Source organism: Ictalurus punctatus, chromosome 4 (genome assembly GCF_001660625.3).
Source record: "Ictalurus punctatus breed USDA103 chromosome 4, Coco_2.0, whole genome shotgun sequence".
NCBI lineage: Eukaryota > Metazoa > Chordata > Actinopteri > Siluriformes > Ictaluridae > Ictalurus > Ictalurus punctatus.
Window position 1 is genome coordinate 35,454,664 of NC_071284.1, and position 19,775 is coordinate 35,474,438.

The following is a 19,775-nucleotide window of genomic DNA, read 5'->3' on the forward strand; positions in this document are numbered from 1 at the left end:
ACAAAAAATAAACACTCTGTGTCTACTACTTTTATCTCTCATAGAACTATCCACAGTCCAAAGGCTGTGGAGCTAGAAGGCTACGTGTGCGAATGACAAAAGATTTAAAAAATGAAATAAAAAATGTATCAATACATGAAATTAGATTACACAATGTAGTTGAGGTTTACATGAATAAGCAGAAATGTAATCATGCTTATCTTTCCTATAGCACAAATGAAAAGCCCTCTCTAGATGAACAGATTTGTCAAATGAAACTTTTTCCTTCTTTTCCACTGCTACGGTAAACTAAAGAGTGGATATTCAAATGACACTGCTAAATATGACTAGCATTAGCTACGCATACTAGTGCAAAATAGTCCATCAAATGTATTAGCAGGTGTAGCCTATACACGAGTCCACTATTGGTCATATCACTATTGAGAACACGCCCCAAATTCATTGCTTTAGTAGAATTTAATGGTAAGTGAAATGATAATCACATTGTAATGTACTTAGTATTTGTTCAGTCTACAGGTCCTCTAACACTCTGTTAAATGAATAAATGTAAATGTACTACAACGTAAATTTTGTTTTAAATCAATTAACGCAGAAATTACACACAATGTTAAGTTGATGTAATTATCAACATTATTATGTCAACACAACTCATCAAAATATTGTGTACAACTTTAAATATTTAATTAATTCAATAAATTAGAATTTTTATCTTGCAACCCCACATTAAATTTAGATTGTGGGGGTTTGTTTTGTATAGCTCCCCTGTTAGAAAATACACGATGGTTGAATGTGAACATAAATGAGCAGAATGTAAGCTTGTGAAATAAATTCAACTTTATTGATTGCACTTTTTGAGAAAATGGCATGACTTTGAATAAAACTTTACTGAAATAAATACTCTAAAACATTGATATACCCAAAGAAATGTAAAAAAGAAAAAAAGAAAAAAAAACTTTTTACATACCTTCTAAATAGGTCCCTTTAGGAGGTAAACGTTTTAAAGACGGTGTTTTATAAGAAACGCGCGTATTACATGCCTTCTAAACCTAACCCTTTAGGATGTAAAATGTTTAAAGTGCTGCTTAAAAGAATCGAGAGTTTTGTTTAAACTAGAAGACACATTTTCCGGGCGATGTCTTGTAGGCCTATACACAGTGTCCTACACATCTGAAGTGTGTGTGTATGTGGGTGTGGGTGTGGGGGGGGGGGGGGGGGGGGGGGGTGCGTGCGTGTGTGTGGGTGTGTGTGTATCAGTATTGCACGGCAGTTGGGGACAGTAATTACAGCCATATACTTGGTCAGAGGATTTAGGAATTTCTTTGAGAAAGGTTCATGTACCTATTCTGACCAAGTATATGGCTGTACCTTCTGTCTATTAAATAAATGCCGGTCCTTCATGCTGAAAAAGAAGGATCCGAATATAATACCAGTAGTTTGGCACTGTGACTCAAAAAGTTGTTTTATATCTGACATCTGAAAGCTAACTACTGTTCCCCAACTGCCGTACAATACTGATGATGCTCTTACAGTTAAGAGGGCTGAACAGTAGACCTTGTTAAATAATATTTTATGTTTCTTCCTCATAATGTTTTATATTTTATAAATATATTCTTATACATCTTATATTACTTTTTGCCTTTTCTTATATGTTGAAATGGGATAAGAGGGGTCCGATGCTGGTGCGAAGGTGATCCTGCACAAGGACACGTCTTTGTAACTGTAAGGGACGAGTCAACGTAATCCTTCACATGGTATTCATAAGGTGCCATAGGTTTCTGCTTCTCTATGGGTCATGCTGAAGTTTGAACAAAATGGTTTGACTTAATATCCGCAGCAGTAGTGCACAAGTCATTTCTTCCTAATTTTTTATTAACTTTTATTGTATGCCTAAATGCAATAAAAGTTATTTGCCAGATTCAGATGCTCCTAAACAAATTATTATAAAGTATGAGTTGGTAACTGATCAACAAAGACTGTACTATCATTTCTAATATAATGCATTAAATATGGACCACTATTTTCACTGAAATATTTCAGAGATTTTTTTTATTTTTTTTTATTTTACACTACTTTACACTAAATGTCTAATATTCTGTTCTGTTGGAAATATGCCTGAACTGATATTCCCATCCCCCGAACCCCCAGATCAGGAGTGGGTAAAGACAGACTGGTGATCTGATCTATATTATATATACGTGTACCTTAGATAACGCCTCTCTGAACGCCATGGTGGGACGTTCCCGAGCTGAAGTACTGTACAAGTCCTAAGCATTAGATCACCCCAATTACTCTTGTATACTCTTTCCATTCCATCGTGATCTTTGCCTGACGAAGCCATACACAAAACATATTTGACATTTGGGGTCTAATTCTAAAATCACCACATACCAAATGCACAACCGTTTTTGTCTTGCTGCCATCACAAAATAAAAATGTTTAAACCTTAAGTAACAGAGTCACAGAGGGTGTATATATTTTTCCACACTACATGAAGTTTGGGGATCCTTATAGACTGTGGAACAGAAATGTACTCAGTGTGTCTCCACCGTTTTATTTCATATTGGAGTACGACCATTTTTCTTTTTTACCATTAAGGATGAAACACTTGTTTCTTTTAAAACATCAACTTTAAATGTTTTTCTACCTCCTAACTAAACCCTCGGACTTAAGACAGGATCTTTGGAGCTGTTGACGCCCTGCTCAGGGTTAAACAACAACGTCTTTACATTACCTTCATTAATAATTTGTCAAACTAACCTCTTAGTTTTTTTTAAAAAAAATTTGGAGCAAAAGTCAGGTCCTCTCTCATTTCAACAGGTCCTCTTGTTGGTGAATACACAGCAATCTTCTAAGGGTATTAGGATTTCTCGGAGCGGACATAGTAACAGATAGTTGCAGAGTTTCTTCTGTGTTTTAACTACGACGTCTTAACCATTATTTTAACACTGAGACACACGACTCCCTTTAATTCGTTAACAAACACATTTGTAAGAATTCTGGTCAGCAAAACCCCAAAAGAACAGCTGTGTGTGTCTCTCTCTCTCTCTCTCTCTCTCTCTCTCTCTCACACAACCCCCCCCCACCCCCGCACACCCACATGGTCATCAGAGGTCATAAATGTACTGCTGGGACATGGGATGTCAAAGCATAGACAAAAGCTTATGTATTTAGCGATAGTTCTGTGTAAGTATCCTCGTTGGCGGACCATTTTCTGAAATCTTTTTTATAGTTTAAACAAAATGCACGACTCTTTTAAAACACCGTCTTTAAAAAAGGTTTTTTCACCCTTAAAATAACCTGGTTAGCAGGTAGGATACGTAATACATATTTTCATTTTCTTCAGACATATTGTCACTTCAGTCTCCACAACGAATAACACCGATGGTTTTGACCTTTCTTTCAGTAAAAGAGAACAACGATATCATACAGCCTTGAAGGACTGTAGAAATGTTTTACACATCACAGTGTTTTTCTCAACAACGTAGCCAATAAACAGTTCAATTATTTCACAAACCTCAGTCTGTTCATTTCTTGACGGAAGGATTACACGTAGATCATACACATAGGGAGCTACACATGCATAACATGTCCAAAATTCTAATACATCTACCACATTCAGTCACCAGGTCTAGTAATTTCTGATGTTACACAAACTGATAATTACCACAGAAGTAATTTCAGAAACAAAGATTCACTTAAACCACAAATGTACACATTGGTAGGGATCGTTAAACCCTAAAACACACGACTCGTACCTTGATTCATTAACATAAACACACTGTAAGCAGTCTGGTCAGCAAACCCCCAGGAAACACTCGACTCTCTCTCTCTCTCTCTCTCTCTCTCTCTCTCTCTAACACACCCACACACACGCACGCACCCCCCCCCCCCCCCACACCCACATACACACACACCTCAGATGTGTAGGACACTGTGTATAGGCCTACAAGACATTCCCCGGAAAATGTGTCTTCTAGTTTAAACAAAACTCTCGATTCTTTTAAGCAGCATTTTACATCCTAAAGGGTTAGGTTTAGAAGGCATGTAATACGCGCGTTTCTTATAAAACACCGTCTTTAAAACGTTTACCTCCTAAAGGGACCTATTTAGAAGGTATGTAAAAAGTATTTTTTTTCTTTTTTTCTTTTTTACATTTCTTTGGGTATATCAATGTTTTAGAGTATTTATTTCAGTAAATTTTTATTCAAAGTCATGTCATTTTCTCAAAAAGTGCAATCAATAAAGTTGAATTTATTTCACAAGCTTACATTCTGCTCATTTATGTTCACATTCAACCATCGTGTATTTTCTAACAGCGGAGCGATACAAAACAAACCCCCACAATCTAAATTTAATGTGGGGTTGCAAGATAAAAATTCTAATTTATTGAACTAATTAAATATTTAAAGTCGTACACATTATTTTGATGAGTTGTGTTGACATAATAATGTTGATAATTACATCAACTTAATATTGTGTGTAATTTCTGCGTTAATTGATTTAAAACAAAATTTACGTTGTAGTACATTTACATTTATTCATTTGACAGAGTGTTAGAGGACCTGTAGACTGAACAAATACTAAGGACATTACAATTTGAATATCATTTCACTTACAATTAAATTCTACTAAAGAAATGAATTTGGGGGCGTGTTCTCAATAGTGATATGACCAATAGTGGACTCGTGTATAGGCTACACCTGCTAATACATTTGATGGACTATTTTGCACTAGTATGCGTAGCTAATGCTAGTCATATTTAGCAGTGTCATTTGAATATCTACTCTTTAGTTTACCGTAGCAGTGGATAAGAAGGAAAAAGTTTCATTTGACAAATCTGTTCATCTAGAGAGGGCTTTTCATTTGTGCTATAGGAAAGATAAGCATGATTACATTTCTGCTTATTCATGTAAACCTCAACTACATTGTGTAATCTAATTTCATGTATTGATACATTTTTTATTTCATTTTTAAAATCTTTTGTCATTCGCACACGTAGCCTTCTAGCTCCACAGCCTTTGGACTGTGGATAGTTCTATGAGAGATAAAAGTAGTAGACACAGAGTGTTTATTTTTTGTCTATATTGCTCATTTCATTCAGTGCTTTAACGTCTATAAATCCTGCAGAGATGTTACGTATGAGATTTGTAATGTAAATCACACTGGATTTTACTTACTATTGTTATAAAACCTAAAGGCAGTCATTTTTCCTGGTTTAAAAGACTGCATTCTACTGCAGACAATCTAAATGGAGAAACATAATTTTAAAAATGATTGTCAACTTAACAACTTGTGTTCATAATTATGGTAATTTAGTACATAACAATTAAATTCCTTTTAAATAATGTGAAAATAAAGTGCATTTGTGTGCGTCATATTTTTGTTTGGATGTGTAATACACATGGCCGTACCATGTATAGTAACATTTGTGTTAACATAACTATATATATTTTTATGACCTACCACAGAGTGTTAGAAAGAACATGAGTGTGCAACGTGTGTGGGGTGGAAAACACATGGCCGCACCATGTATGGTAACGAATGGATGTGATCCAGATTTAACATAACTATATATATTTTTATGATCATGACCTTTGATCTAGATATAGAGAGTTAGAATGTGTATCTTTTTGACCTTTGACCTATACCTGTCAAAACTAAGGTTACAATATATACAAAGTATCTCTCTCTAATGTATAGCGAAAATAATGGAATTGGCCTTGCTGTTCCAATACTTTTGGAGGAGACTGTATGTATCATATCATACGAGATGAAGGAGAAGAGGTGTGTGCCCTTTGCCAGTGCGACCATCTTTCTGCAGCGAAAGCACAAGCACTGGACTGTCTGCGTTCACTAAACAAGATCACTGACATCTCCATAAAATCATGTGTATCATATCGACTGAAGGAGAGAGGGAGGGGGAGATAAAGAGAGGGACAGATTATTAGGTATGATTACTATCCTGTAATGGATAAGACTGTGTACTTTGCATAAAAGAAAGTCTATTCATGGTAAACTTGAGTAAACAAATATGTTTTCAGTCTGGACTTAAACACTGAGACTGTGTCTGAGTCCCGAACACTAATAGGAAGACTGTTCCATAACTGTGGGGCTCTATAAGAGAAAGCTCTTCCCCCTGCTGTAGCCTTCACTATTCCAGGTACCAACAAATAGCCTGCATCTTTTGATGGAAGTATGTGTGGTGGATCATAAAAGACCAAAAGTTCTCTCAGGTACTGTGGCGTGAGACCGTTTAGTGCTTTATAGGTTAATAATAGTATTTTATAATCAATGTGAGACTTCACTGGGAGCCAATGCAGTGTGGATAAGATCGGGGTGATGTGTCGTATCTTCTGGTTCTAGTTAGGACTCTAGCAGCTGCATTCTGGACTGACTGGAGCTTATTTATATTCCTACTGGAACATCCAGACAGTAAGATATTAGAGTAATCTAGTCTAGAGGTGACGAAAGCATGAACTAATATTTCTGCATCATGTAGTGACAATATGTTTCTTATTTTAGAAATATTTCTGAGATGAAAGAAGGCTATCCTAGTAATATTATCTACATGAGCGTCAGATGATAGACTGGAGTCAATAATCACTCCAAGGTCTTTTACTGCTGCACATGATGAAACAGAAAGAACATCCAGAGTTAATGTGTGATCAGAAAGATTTCTTCTAGCTACACGTCGTCCTGGTACAAGTTCTTCTATCTTCTCAGAATTAAGTAAAAGGAAGTTAATAATCATCCAATGTCTAATGTCCTTTACACAATCCTCAACTTTACTAAGCTGCTGTCTGTCCTCTGGCTTCACTGAAACATACAGCTGTGTATCATCAGCATAACAGTGGAATTCCATGTTTACGAATAATTTGACCTAGGGGTAGCATATATAAAGTAAAGAGCAGTGGGCCTAGAGTAAGACAGAAAAAGAATAAGGAAGTGAGCGTCAGATACAGTGCGCTGTAGACACAGACAGACAGAGAGAGAGAGAGAGAGAGAGACAGGTGATAAGAATGTGCTGGTGCAGGGTGTGGGGTCTCACAGGGCGTCAGGTTGCATGAGGAATGCGAGTACTGCGCTATATAACAGACCACTCTGCTTGTGCACTGCACTTTACTTCATACACTCAGCCGTGCATGCTGCAGGAATTACCCACAATCCCCCGAGCAGGAACATGCTGAGAGTGCGCTGTCTGAGAGGAGGAAGCCGAGGAGCCGAGGCTGCTCACTTAATCGGAGCCATGGTCAGTACACACAACTGTAACATTCACTTTACAAACATTAAACAACAAAAAGTACAACATTCTCATCACTATTTACTCAGGATATGAATATATGCTAAAACACATTATTATTATTATTATTATTATTATTATTATTATTATTATTATTACACATTAAAACCATTTTAACTCAGACAACAGCTTATATAGTTACACATCATTTATCATATTAAATTACTGTATCAATTTATGGTCAGTATATAATTGTACAATTAACATACATCATTCTTATTAATATGAATACAAGTAAATATTTAACTATAAACAAGTTTTCGTACATTTAACATTACACAAAGTTATTTTAACAGAACTGTAATTATTATTATTAAAACTTCAACATCAAAAAAATTGGAGTTATGCAAATAATACAAACATTTGAGGTTTAACTTGTCCTCTTTTTTTTCTTTTCCCAAGTAAATAAACATTCTCTGTAATGATATGAGAATAAAACGATCTTTTCCCCACCACCAAAACTGCTGCCTCTGTATCTGGGCTTTTTTTCCATCATCTCTTGCACATGAGTGAGAGCGTGTTGACCTTTGTGTGGGTAAACGTGTTCCTGTTATCAGCGTTATCAGTGATGGAGAGATTCATTCCTCTACAGCTGTGCAGCAAATGGAGACGACAAAGTGCACACTACTGTACTCGGTACAGGAAAAAATTCAGGGCTGTCATTCATCCATTCATTCATGTGTTGATTCATCCAGCCCTTCAGTTCATGCATTATTTAAACACCCTTTTCTTTACATATTCATTCGTGTGACAAACTCCACATCTTCATGCATTTATTCAAGCAGTCATCCGTTCATGAATTTACTAATGTATTCATCAACTCAGACGTTTACTTAACCATTTATTCATCCAGTCATTCATTCAGTAGGTTAGTCATGCAGGTATTTATTTATCCAGTATTTTACTCACTTCGCCAATTTACTTCCGTATTTAATGAATCCATTATTCTCTATTCATTTACTCATATATTTCATGTGCAGGATTCTTAATGTCTTCATGCGCTCACTCATAACCTTTCTCTCATTTAGTCCACCTACAAACATTTAAATGTATATTTTGCCTCGTTCACATGAATAAAATGAATACATTAATGTAGAGGTGGCACCGATCTGACATCCAATAGCAGCATCAGGCTAATACCAACAGAAAATGGTAGATCGGATGTCAGAGCGTGCATATCGGACCCTGTAACAAGCAGCAAAGATTGGAAATGGATTTTAATGTATTTTTAGAACTGGAAATGTTTACATTTAAAGAAACTTGATTAGTGTTTTATTTTGTCAGGACTGATTGCATCACGTTTATAATCGTTTATATTTAATATATGCGATATTGCCGTGAAGATGATTTCAAAGAATATCGGAAAAGAAAAAGTGGAATTGTGCTATCTCTACACGAATGACCATGTTAACATACGTATATATATATATACAATGAATAAAATGTAAGAAAGGCATTTTTAGTTTTAGATCTTTACTGTATTGAGGTGCAGTTTTTCAGTTATAAATGGAATATTATTGTTGACTCTGAGGTTTATTTTGTTTAGATTGGACGTACGGCGTCCCGTTGGGTTCAGAAGGCGTTTCAGAGCTCGAGCTCGGCGGCTGCCGTGAGATCACACGCAGCTGAGGACGTGGCCATCAATGAGCCTGTGCCTGATGAGTGTCCGGTTTGCGCTTATAACGAGTGGGACCTGCTGGAGGAAGTGATTGTGGGGCGCGCGGAAAACGCATGCGTCCCTCCGTTTACTGTAGAGGTCAAGGTACAGACAACGAGCATTCACTCATTCACTCACGCACTCACACTCATTCACTCATCTACTCACGCCTCTTTTTGTTTTTCCGTCAGGCCAACACGTACGAGAAGTACTGGCCATTTTATCAGAAATACGGAGGGCAGACATTCCCTGAGGAGTACCTGAAGAAGGCGATTACTGAAATCGAGGAAATGTGCAATATCCTGCGCCATGAAGGCGTCGTCGTGAGGAGACCTGAACCCATCGACTGGTCCTTCGAGTACAAAACCCCCGACTTCACATCCACAGGTGGGACGGACCCTGATATTAACCTTACATCACAATCAGAGTGAAGTAAAGAGTGATCTTCACTAATACGAGTTCAGTAAAGCGTGTCCTGATTGAGCAGGAGCAGAGATAACAGACAGATATACAGACAGATATACAGACAGATATACAGACAGACAGACAGACAGACAGACAGACAGACAGTTAAAGTTAATATCATGCGTTTGCTGTTTCCTTACTGCAGCATGGAACACAATGCTGATGTATACTGCTGTGTGTGTGTGTGTGTGTGTGTGTGTGTGTGTGTGTGTGTGTGTGTGTAGGTATGTACGCAGCCATGCCGCGGGACATCCTGTTGGTTGTGGGGAACGAGATCATTGAGGCTCCGATGGCGTGGAGAGCTCGGTTTTTCGAGTATCGCGCTTACAGGCCGCTCATTAAAGAGTACTTTAGACAAGGAGCAAAGTGGACCACCGCACCCAAACCCACCATGGCAGACGAGCTATACGATCAGGTCTTTCTCTCTCTCTCTCACACACACACAAATCCCTTGTTCCAATTGTTAATTTTACTCATCATCCACTTACCCGTGGTTGACTTCTCTTGGTCCATTTTTTTTATTTGGTTATTTTCATAATCTTGCTAAGGTTACTAACTGAATCATGACATCACACCAAAGACCCTACATCATACCCTGATGAGGTCTGGACTGAAATAAACTTCACTTTTCAGATAGTTGGCCTGCTAGTATTTTAGGTAGTTAGTGGGCAGAGATGTTTCTGTACAGAGTGAGGGATTATTATTATTATTATTATTATTATTATTATTATTATTATTATTAATTACTCTTCAACTCCTGTTTTCTGAAGTGTGTTAGTGAGCGTACTCCAGTGTGTTCATGTTTCTATTCAGGACAGGTGTGTTTGTTTTAAACCAAGGTCATTCTCACTCAGCAAAACGATCTCTCGCTTATCACCCTCCCTCTTTTTCCAGCTCTCTTACACACTTTTAAAACTCTCTCGTGTTTGATGAATGCGTCTCTTTCTACCTGCTGGTTTTGTTCGAGTGGGGATTGTTCTTGTAAACATGGCGCTGTAAAGGAGACATAATGAAATCAGATTTCACTTAGAGCACTGACTGATCCACTTCAGGTGTTCACTGCATTTCAGCCTGACAAAACTGCTTCGAAAAACAGATGATTTTTTTTTCTTCCACAAAACATCTGGAAAAGAAGAACACAGGAAGTCAGTTTTATGTATAATTTGCATATTGCTATGCAGAGTTTATGTGGGATTTACGTTGCTCCTACATGCTCTTGGGGACTGGGAGACAGGGGCAGGGTGGAGCTTCAGGAAAATCACAGGCCGTAGCATGGTTTAATAGCGCTAGCTCTCCTCTTATGCTGCAGGTGCACATTCCACTGTTATAATGCACACGTTAAAGTCATGTGGTTTTAGCATATTTGCATACTACCCTCTCTAGTGGTCATTCTGTGTAGTAATGAAAGTGTGTGTGTGTAGGATTACCCAATCCGTACAGTAGAAGACAGACACAAACTGGCTGCAGAGGGAAAGTTTGTCACCACTGAACATGAGCCGTGTTTTGACGCTGCTGATTTCATCCGAGCCGGAACAGATCTGTTTGTGCAGAGGAGCCAGGTGACAAAAAAAATCCCATACACACATGAAGGCTTGGGTGTAAGGAATGTGTGTGTGTGTGTGTGTGTATATACATAAATGTGTTGTTTTGAGTGTTAGCGTTATTAATCTCCTAAACACCTCAGCATTCTTCATATGGAGACGATGAGAGCCACCTTCTCAAGCTTACAAGCTTGCAAACTCTCTGTGGTTTCATATTGGCCAACATGTACGAGTACTCCAGTACTACAGGTGGCGCTATTAAAATCTTCCGTCGTGACAATTTCCACTACTTCAGGAAGAAGATTGCTGTACCACAAAGTCATCAATCTTTGAATGACCTGGCTTGAGCATGCCTTGTTTCTAACACCCAATCCCAGGCCTGATCATGTAGCGTGTCTGGTCAGCTGCTGTAGTCAGAGCATGCCGAGTAACGTCTCCACACGAAGTCCGTTTTCTCCGCAGTTATTTTATTGCCATATTGTTTGTGGAAGCCAGTGTGGTTCGATATCAAAACCAACAACATCGCCACAAACTACTTAGTAATGTTGTGTTCTGTTGCATCTTTAAATTATATCATTTTTATATATGTTTAAAGTTCTATTCTCTCAGAGAACAGACTATAAAGAGTTAATGATGTTCACACCTGCTCACAGGTTACTAACTTTATGGGAATCGAGTGGATGAGGCGTCACCTCGCTCCCACCTACAAAGTGCACGTCATCTCATTTAAGGATCCGAACCCCAAGCACATCGACACCACCTTTAACATCATCGGACCCGGACTGGTGCTGTCCAATCCAGACAGACCATGCCGCCAGGTGAGTGCCACACCCTTTTTGTTTTATGCTTCTATACTAGGCACTTTGCTTAGGAGTAGTGTTGGTTTTTAAACCCCTGTAGCCTATACTGAGTCAAGATGAAGGGGAAGCTCCTTTTCCAAAGGAGCACTTAATTAAATTGACATTTTTATTACACCTCCCCAATTTTTTAATGTGAGCAACAGGTAAGATCTACGCCTAATTCAGGTGAGCTACTTGATACCTCAGAGTGAGAGGTGACGTTTTTCTACATGGCATAAAACACAAATAAGTGGAATCTTAAGATCAAAAGAAATTATAGAAGGACAAGGAAGTTGGGAACAGGGAAACAAAAAAACTAAAAATTCTACACTACAAATGTGAAGACTGGGAACAAAGAAACTACAAACTAGGAAAAAGGGAATTAAGAATAAAGGAACTGGAACACAGCAAACAATGAAGGTGGCCAGGAGCTAGGCCAATAGCAAACTGTGGTGATACAATGGAAGTGCTGTGTAATTACCATTAATGTCTGATGTCAAGTGTCTGGTGTCCTTCTGCAGATTGAGATGTTTAAGAAGGCTGGCTGGACGGTGGTGCGTCCACCAACACCTTTAATTCCTGACGGTGAGTTTCACGTTCACACGGCGGTGAACGTCCGAAAGTCTTAAACCTCAAACAAAAAATATATAGACACATCATGTAAAAGTGCAGATAACAATATAACTGTATGCTGTAACAATTGGATTTGTCTCAGATCACCCACTCTGGATGTCCTCCAAGTGGTTGTCCATGAACGTCCTGATGCTGGATGAGAAACGTGTCATGGTGGATGCTAACGAGACTACCATTCAAAAAATGTTTGAAAATCTTGGTAAGTATCATAAAAGTCATTTTTACTGATCAACACAGCACACTTTCGCGTACTACATCTTAGTGAGCTTCCTCAGTGTGAACACTCCCATTGGAGTTGGCATGTGTGCGTTTAAAGGGTCACGTGATCTCAGTATAAATACACCTGTTCCTGGAAGAACCCAGAGATAGTTTTGAACATATCTGGACACACGGCATCATGAAGACCAAGGAGCGATCAAAACAAGTCCAGGACAAAGTTCTGGAAATGTTTCGATCAGTCTTTGTTTATAAACAAATGATCCAGAACATTGAACATCCCACATATTATTAAATCCATTATTAAAAAATATGATTTAACCATGACTCTGCTTAGAGGACACGTCCATCAAAAGTCAGCGAGCAGGTATAGAGGGGATTAGTCAGAGACACAACCAAGAGCACAAGGAAGGAGCTGAAGATAGGACAACCACAGTCTGAACATTCCACACAGCAGGACTGTGTGGAAGAGTAGCGAGTCATATGAAATGCCATTTGGAGTTTGCCAAAATACATATTGGAGACTCAAACATTTTGGCCTTTTCACAAAACCCAACACTGCTAATCGCCCTGAGAAGACTGTTCCCGCTGTGAAACATGGTGGTGGAAGCATCATGTTGTGTAAATGCCTTTCATCAGCAGGGACTGGGAAACTGGACAGCGTTGAAGGCAAGATGGAGAGAAAAATTATTCAGGGAAATAATTCATAAGCACACCGCCTCATTGAAATATTTACGTAAACCACTATAAACAATTCAAGTGGGAGCTTTTAGGAGAGCATTAGTATAGATGTTGTACTAGTTCATATTTACATGTGTTTTTCTAACAGGTATAAAGACGATTAAAGTGAGCATTCGTCACGCTAACTCCCTGGGCGGAGGTTTCCACTGCTGGACCACGGACGTCCGACGCAGAGGAATGCTGCAGTCGTATTTCCACTAAACCTGCCAGAAAACTACAGTTATTATTGAGTTCACATTCACACAGCAGTAACGATTAATAATCGGTATGCAGTCAGGTCCTAAAGTCTGAGTGTGCTAATAATTACAGCTTTTAAAAATTCCATCAATTCAACAGTTAAAAAATTTCCAGTAATAAAAAACATCTGTAATGGAAGTAGATTTGTCTCCACTTTATACTATTAATTCTGTCACTGTGTAGTTCACTCAGAAGTTTAGACCTGACTGTAACAGTTAATAAGTCTTAATTTTTACAAAATGTTTTCATTATTTTTTTTTAGCAGTGCATGTGCAAGCTTCCGCAAATACAGACACTCACTCACGATCTCAATAACGACTGCACTTCTGGCTCATGGAACTGTGTAAGCTACAACTAATTTCAAAACAAAACAAAACAAAACACACAAATCCAATGCAAAACGAGTGACAAGAGTTTAAATTAAAGACTTGTTTGATTTCCAGAGATCAGTGAGCCAACCAAGTGCAAAAATACAACAAAGATTAATGGCCATTCAATCATCAGAAGTAAAATCACAGTCTTTCAATTTGTGAAGAGGAAATCGAATTGTAAGCAGTCTGAAAGGAATTAGAACTCCTGTAGGAAAGTCCGCCCTGCCATCCCATAATGCCCAGGGAAGTTCTGCTCTCAGCGTCACCAAGACAACAAACATGGCCAGGAAATAAAAAAAAAATACCTATGCGAAAGTTACTACCTCCTTTTTATGATTCAGAAAAATACATTTCTTTCTTAAACAATTGATTCTAATATGAATTTTGTATCTTTTTTGTAGTAGATCATTACACACTCAATTTCTTACAATATATATATTAAAATGATAAGTTGTAAGGTTTCTGGTCAGTGACTCTGGAGGTCATCAGGAGGAGATACCACTTAGTGAGGTCTCCCCCAGCTGGTCATCACAGGCACTAACACGAATCCTCACACAACCAAACTGTAAATATATTTTATATATGTTAAATTGTGTTCAAAATACTGATTTTTTTTGTTCTTATAATTACTCTCCAGCATCTATTTTTGCTTGTTTCCCATCATTTCTGTATTTCTAAAGAGGTGAACGATGAGGTGCTGGTGTGATGAGCTGACAGAGCTGACTCTGTGCCGCTTCGCTGCTCTTTTGTGTTCACAGGAAATGATTATATTCGGTTTTCGGGGGGAACATTTTTAGCTGCTCTGAGCCATGTGAAGTGAGAGAGGTGTGTGAATGTGAGCCGGGTTAATAGAAAAATGGCTAATTTAAAGAAGAATTTAAAAAATGTTCGTAGCTTAAGACTTGATGCATGATAATGTGAAAAAATATTAAAAGGATGTTTGAAACTGATGTGTGATTGAATTTGAATTGTGTAATCGGAATCAGAACGAGCTTTATTGCCAAGTGGACAATAAGAACAAGGAATTTGTCCTGGTGAGTGAAGCTTCCGGTGCATACACAAATATGACAGCAGGACAGATACAGTGACCTGCATTAATATTGGCACCCTTGGTAAATATGAGCTGTGAAGGCTGTGAAAAATTGTCTTTATTGTTTGACCCTTTGATCTTTTGTTTAAACAATTTCACAAAAATACTCTGCTCTCGTTGATGTCAAACAATTGCAAACACAACACATGTTTATCCAAAAACACTTTGTTAAATATAGTTGTGCAACAATTATTGGCACCTTCTAGTCGATACTTTGTGCTAGCTCCCTTTGCCAAGATAACAGCTCTGAGTCTTCTCCTATAACGCCTGATGAGGTTGGAGAATTCATGGCGAGGGATCTGAGACCGTTCCTCTATACAGAACCTCTCCAGATCCTTCAGATTTCGAGGTCCACGCTGGTGGACTCTCCTCTTCAGTTCACCCCACAGGTTTTATATGGGGTTCAGGTCAGGGGACTGGGATGGTCATGGCAGGACCTTGATTTTGTGATCAGGAAATCATTTCTGTGTTGATTTTGATGCAGTCAACATTGGTGTATGTTTACTGCATCATCCACTGACATGTTTGTTCAATAAGCAAACTGAAGGGGGTCCGGTAAGGGTCCAGTGATGTCCTTCAGGTGGTCCAACACCAGTTTCTCAAATTATTTCCTGACCACAGACATCAAAGCAACAGGTCTGTAGCCATTCAGTCCTGTGATCTTGGTTTTCTTTGGGACGGGGATGATGGTGGAGCATTTGAAGAAGGAAGTGACTGTACACTACTCCAGTGATCTGTTGAAGATCTGGGTGAAGATGGGTGACAGCTGTTCAGTGCAGACTTTCAAACAGGTGGGTGACACACTGTCTGGGCCTGTAACAGGTGGGGGAGAGGGGAGGTGCTAGCAGTTGTGTGACGAGTAGGTCAGAGCGGGTGAGGGGTGTGATTGTGCTTTTCAAATCTGCAGCAGAAATAGGTAGGACATCAGCGAGTTGTTGATTTCCAACTGCAAGAGGGAATGGTGTCATCACCTGGTGGGGCTTGAAATGAGCTGTCTGTATTTAGAAGTTCACAAGTGAGGATCTCTGTTAATAACGCGTGAGTCCGGGTGGTGTTGCTCCTTCTCTGTAATTTGATCAGCCAGCTTTTGCAGCACCATTCTCTCGCAGGCTTGAGGAATAATGAAAACGCTCACACCAGAATAAATGAATAAGCAGATATCTTAGCAGATACCTGGGATTGGGGGTTTGATTTCCACCTCCGCCCTGTGCACAGAGCTCGCATGTTCTCCCCATGCTTCAGGGGTTTCCAAAGACAGTCCAAAGACATGGCTGATTGGCATCTCTAACTTATCCGTAGTGAATGTGCGTTTGTGTGCTTCCCCCCATGACCGTGTGTGTGTGTGTGTGTGTGTGTATATCTATATCTATCTATATATATCTATATATCTATATATCTATATCTATCTATATATCTATATATCTATATATATATCTATATATATATCTATATCTATATCTATATATATATATATATATATATATATATATATATATATATAATATGTATCAGCAGAATTAATAAAACTCTGGCCTGGCCACACCCACAAGAGACAAACATCACATGCTAGTTTGGATATAGGGTTAATGTAGGTTTACATGTGACAATTTTATTGCTGCAAGAACTCCAGGAGTTCCTACTACTGGTTGCCATAGTAACTTTTATTAGTGAGATCATTTGTATATAAAATTCACCAGTATATACACAGTCCCCACCAAAAATATTGGAACAGCAAAGCCAATTATATTGTTTCCACTATATGCTGTCTGGTGACTAACTTCACCCCAATAAAGTCCTTTGTTGTGTTGGCAGTGGACCTTTTGGATCACTGTCTTGCTGCATGATGAAGATCCTTCTAATTAGACTGGATGCATCTCTCTGAAAATCTGCAGACAGGGTGTTCCTGTAAACTTCTGAATTCTTTTTGCTGCTACTATCATAAGTTCCATCATCACTAAAGATTAGTGAGAATGTTCCAGAAGCAGCCATGCAAGCCCAAGCCATGACACTCCCTCCACCATGTTCGACAGATGAGCTTGTATGTTCTGGATCATGAGCAGATCCTTTCTTTCTCCCATAGTCAGCTCTCTGGTCTTCATGTTGGTTTACCCCTTTATAACAACAAATGAAGTCTTCACAGGTGAAACATATGGCAAAAAAGAGTAGCCATTCAGCACTATTAATTCTTTAAACAATTAATTTAACAGGGCACACCTGAGCAGCAAGAAACACCTACCAGTCACACGTTCCAATATTTTTGATCACTTGAAAAAAAAGGATGGATCCAAATAAAAAGTGCCATGTTCTAAGTTATTTAACACATCTAGACGTACATATGTGAACATCAAAGCTGAAATTCTGATCTGTCATCTCATATTCATCTTCTGATTTTAAAAACATATCTCTTCAATGTATTGCGAAAATAATGGAAGTGGCCTTGCTGTTCCAATACTTTTGGAGGAGACTGTATGTATCATATCATACGAGATGAAGGAGAAGAGGTGTGTGCCCTTTGCCAGTGCGACCATCTTTCTGCAGCGAAAGGACTGTCTGTGTTCACTAAACAATGCAGACTCACAGGCAGCTAACAAGCAAGTCTCTGTGGCGCAATCGGTTAGCGCGTTCGGCTGTTAACCGAAAGGTTGGTGGTTCGAGCCCACCCAGGGACGGTAGTTTTTTCTCCTTATTTTTATACTTTTATACTTATACTTTTCTCCAAAGTTTTAACTTTGTGTGGATTTACAGGAATAATAACACATCAAGTGACTGAACCTTTGCTGTGTTTGTGTTTAACATGTAAATCACAAATAACCGCCTCTAGTGCCCTCTACAGGTCACATGAACACATACAGCCATGTCAAAACCATTTACATTAAGAGAACCTGAATAAATGAGTGGAAAACATAACTTGTATCGCGAGTATACTGCACGATACAAGAAAGAAATTACAACAGCACAGGACAACAACCATAAGCACACTATACTGGAGTGGTTCAACACCAAAAACCTGAATGTCTCAGGACCCAATCAAAGCCTATCTATGAATCTACAGCAAGAGTTGAAAATTGCTGTTAACCAAATGGTCTCCATCCAATCTAACATAACAGCATTTTGCCAAATTGAAGAAAATGTTAAGATCCATATGTGCAAAGCTGTCAGAGACGCATCCCAAGAGACCTGCAGCTGTCAAGGTTTTTCTACCAGGCACTGAGCCACAGATTTGAACACTTGTACAACCACAACACGTGTATTACACCCAGTTCCAGCAGTATTTCAGACTGGACAAAACTTTTCACGACAACACCCACGTGACTTTTACAAAGGAATCCACTGTTTCGACTGACATACAAGTCTCTGTGGCGCAATCGGTTAGCGCGTTCGGCTGTTAACCGAAAGGTTGGTGGTTCGAGCCCACCCAGGGACGGCAGTTTTTTCCCCTTACTCATCTTTTATCTTTAATAAACAAAGAACCAATCCACAACAATGCTGCACAGGAAACTGTAGCAGTTAAAAATACACATCTCACGCAAACAAAATGCTTTCGAATTATTTACTTACAATGGCACTATTGCGTCAGTGGGAGCTGTGAAACACAAAATACTTCATAATAAATACAAGATATTAATATTATACGCAGATCAGCCATAACATTACAAACAACCTAAGAGGTGGTTTTCATGTAAAAACTAACTTTTCTCATCAGTGTGTGCTGCAGTAGATCTTCTGTGGGATCGGACCAGACAGGCTTATTCACTCCCCACGCGCATCAACAGGCTTGGGTGCCCATGCCGATGGTTCGCCGGTTGTCCTTCTTTGGACCACTTTTGGTAGGTACCAATTACTGCACACCCCACAAGATCTGCTGTCTTGGAGATGCTCTGAACCAGTCGTCTAGCCATCACAATTTGGTGTCAAAGTTAATCAGATGCTTACGCTTGCCCATTTTCCTGCTTCCAACACATCAACATCAACTTCAAGAACTGACTGTTGACTTGCTACCTAATACATACACATATCTCACCTACTGCCAACTGCCACAATAACAAGACTGTTGATTTGCTACCTAATACATACACATATCCCACCTACTGCCAAAATAACAAGATAATGGTCTTCACGTAACCTGTCATTGCTGTTCATCTAGAATTCAGTACCTCCGCTTTGGCACGCAAGTCTCTGTGGCGCAATCGGTTAGCGCGTTCGGCTGTTAACCGAAAGGTTGGTGGTTCGAGCCCACCCAGGGACGGGAAAGATTTTTCCCCTTATTCATTTTATATTTTCAATAAACAAAGAACCAATCCACAACTGAAACTGTAGATGTAATATATATATATATGTGCTGTAAATAATGCATTGAAATAATTTACTCGCAATGGCATTATTGCTTCAGCAGAGGGAGCAGTGTAGCAAAAAATACTACATAATAAACGCGAGATATTTATAATATATAACGTGCTGACGCCGTTTCGTTAACATTAATTATATTCTACATATTTTCAGTCTTGTTTATACCAACTATGACATTAAATAATCGAGTTGCATGTATGCAAAGAAAGCAAACAATTAAATGAAAACTCCAGTGTTGCAAATAAATGAAGACAAATTATAAACTCGCATACTAACAAAGTGTAATAATTCATGAAAAGTTTTCCATGCTAAATTATTTCCCCGTCTCACTGTTGACC

At 38.7% G+C, this 19,775-nt stretch overlaps 1 protein-coding gene and 3 non-coding genes across 4 annotated transcripts; all 4 read left to right on the forward strand.

Annotated features, from left to right (window-relative positions):
* The first annotated feature begins 7,088 nt into the window (after nt 1–7,088).
* Nucleotides 7,089–14,950, forward strand: LOC124627117 (glycine amidinotransferase, mitochondrial). The gene is made up of 9 exons (XM_047153542.2): nt 7,089–7,249; nt 8,847–9,062; nt 9,149–9,344; nt 9,647–9,837; nt 10,844–10,981; nt 11,617–11,781; nt 12,324–12,387; nt 12,518–12,634; nt 13,481–14,950. The coding sequence occupies exons 1-9, from the start codon at nt 7,181–7,183 to the stop codon at nt 13,591–13,593; spliced, it is 1,269 nt and encodes a 422-aa protein (XP_047009498.1). The 5' UTR covers nt 7,089–7,180; the 3' UTR covers nt 13,594–14,950.
* Nucleotides 14,951–17,685: 2,735 nt separating this feature from the next.
* On the forward strand, nt 17,686–17,759 carry trnan-guu (transfer RNA asparagine (anticodon GUU)). The gene has a single exon. It is a non-coding gene; the product is annotated as a tRNA-Asn (tRNA).
* A 681-nt stretch (nt 17,760–18,440) lies between these two features.
* Nucleotides 18,441–18,514, forward strand: trnan-guu (transfer RNA asparagine (anticodon GUU)). The gene has a single exon. It is a non-coding gene; the product is annotated as a tRNA-Asn (tRNA).
* A 748-nt stretch (nt 18,515–19,262) lies between these two features.
* trnan-guu (transfer RNA asparagine (anticodon GUU)) lies at nt 19,263–19,336 on the forward strand. The gene has a single exon. It is a non-coding gene; the product is annotated as a tRNA-Asn (tRNA).
* The last annotated feature ends 439 nt before the right edge of the window (nt 19,337–19,775 follow it).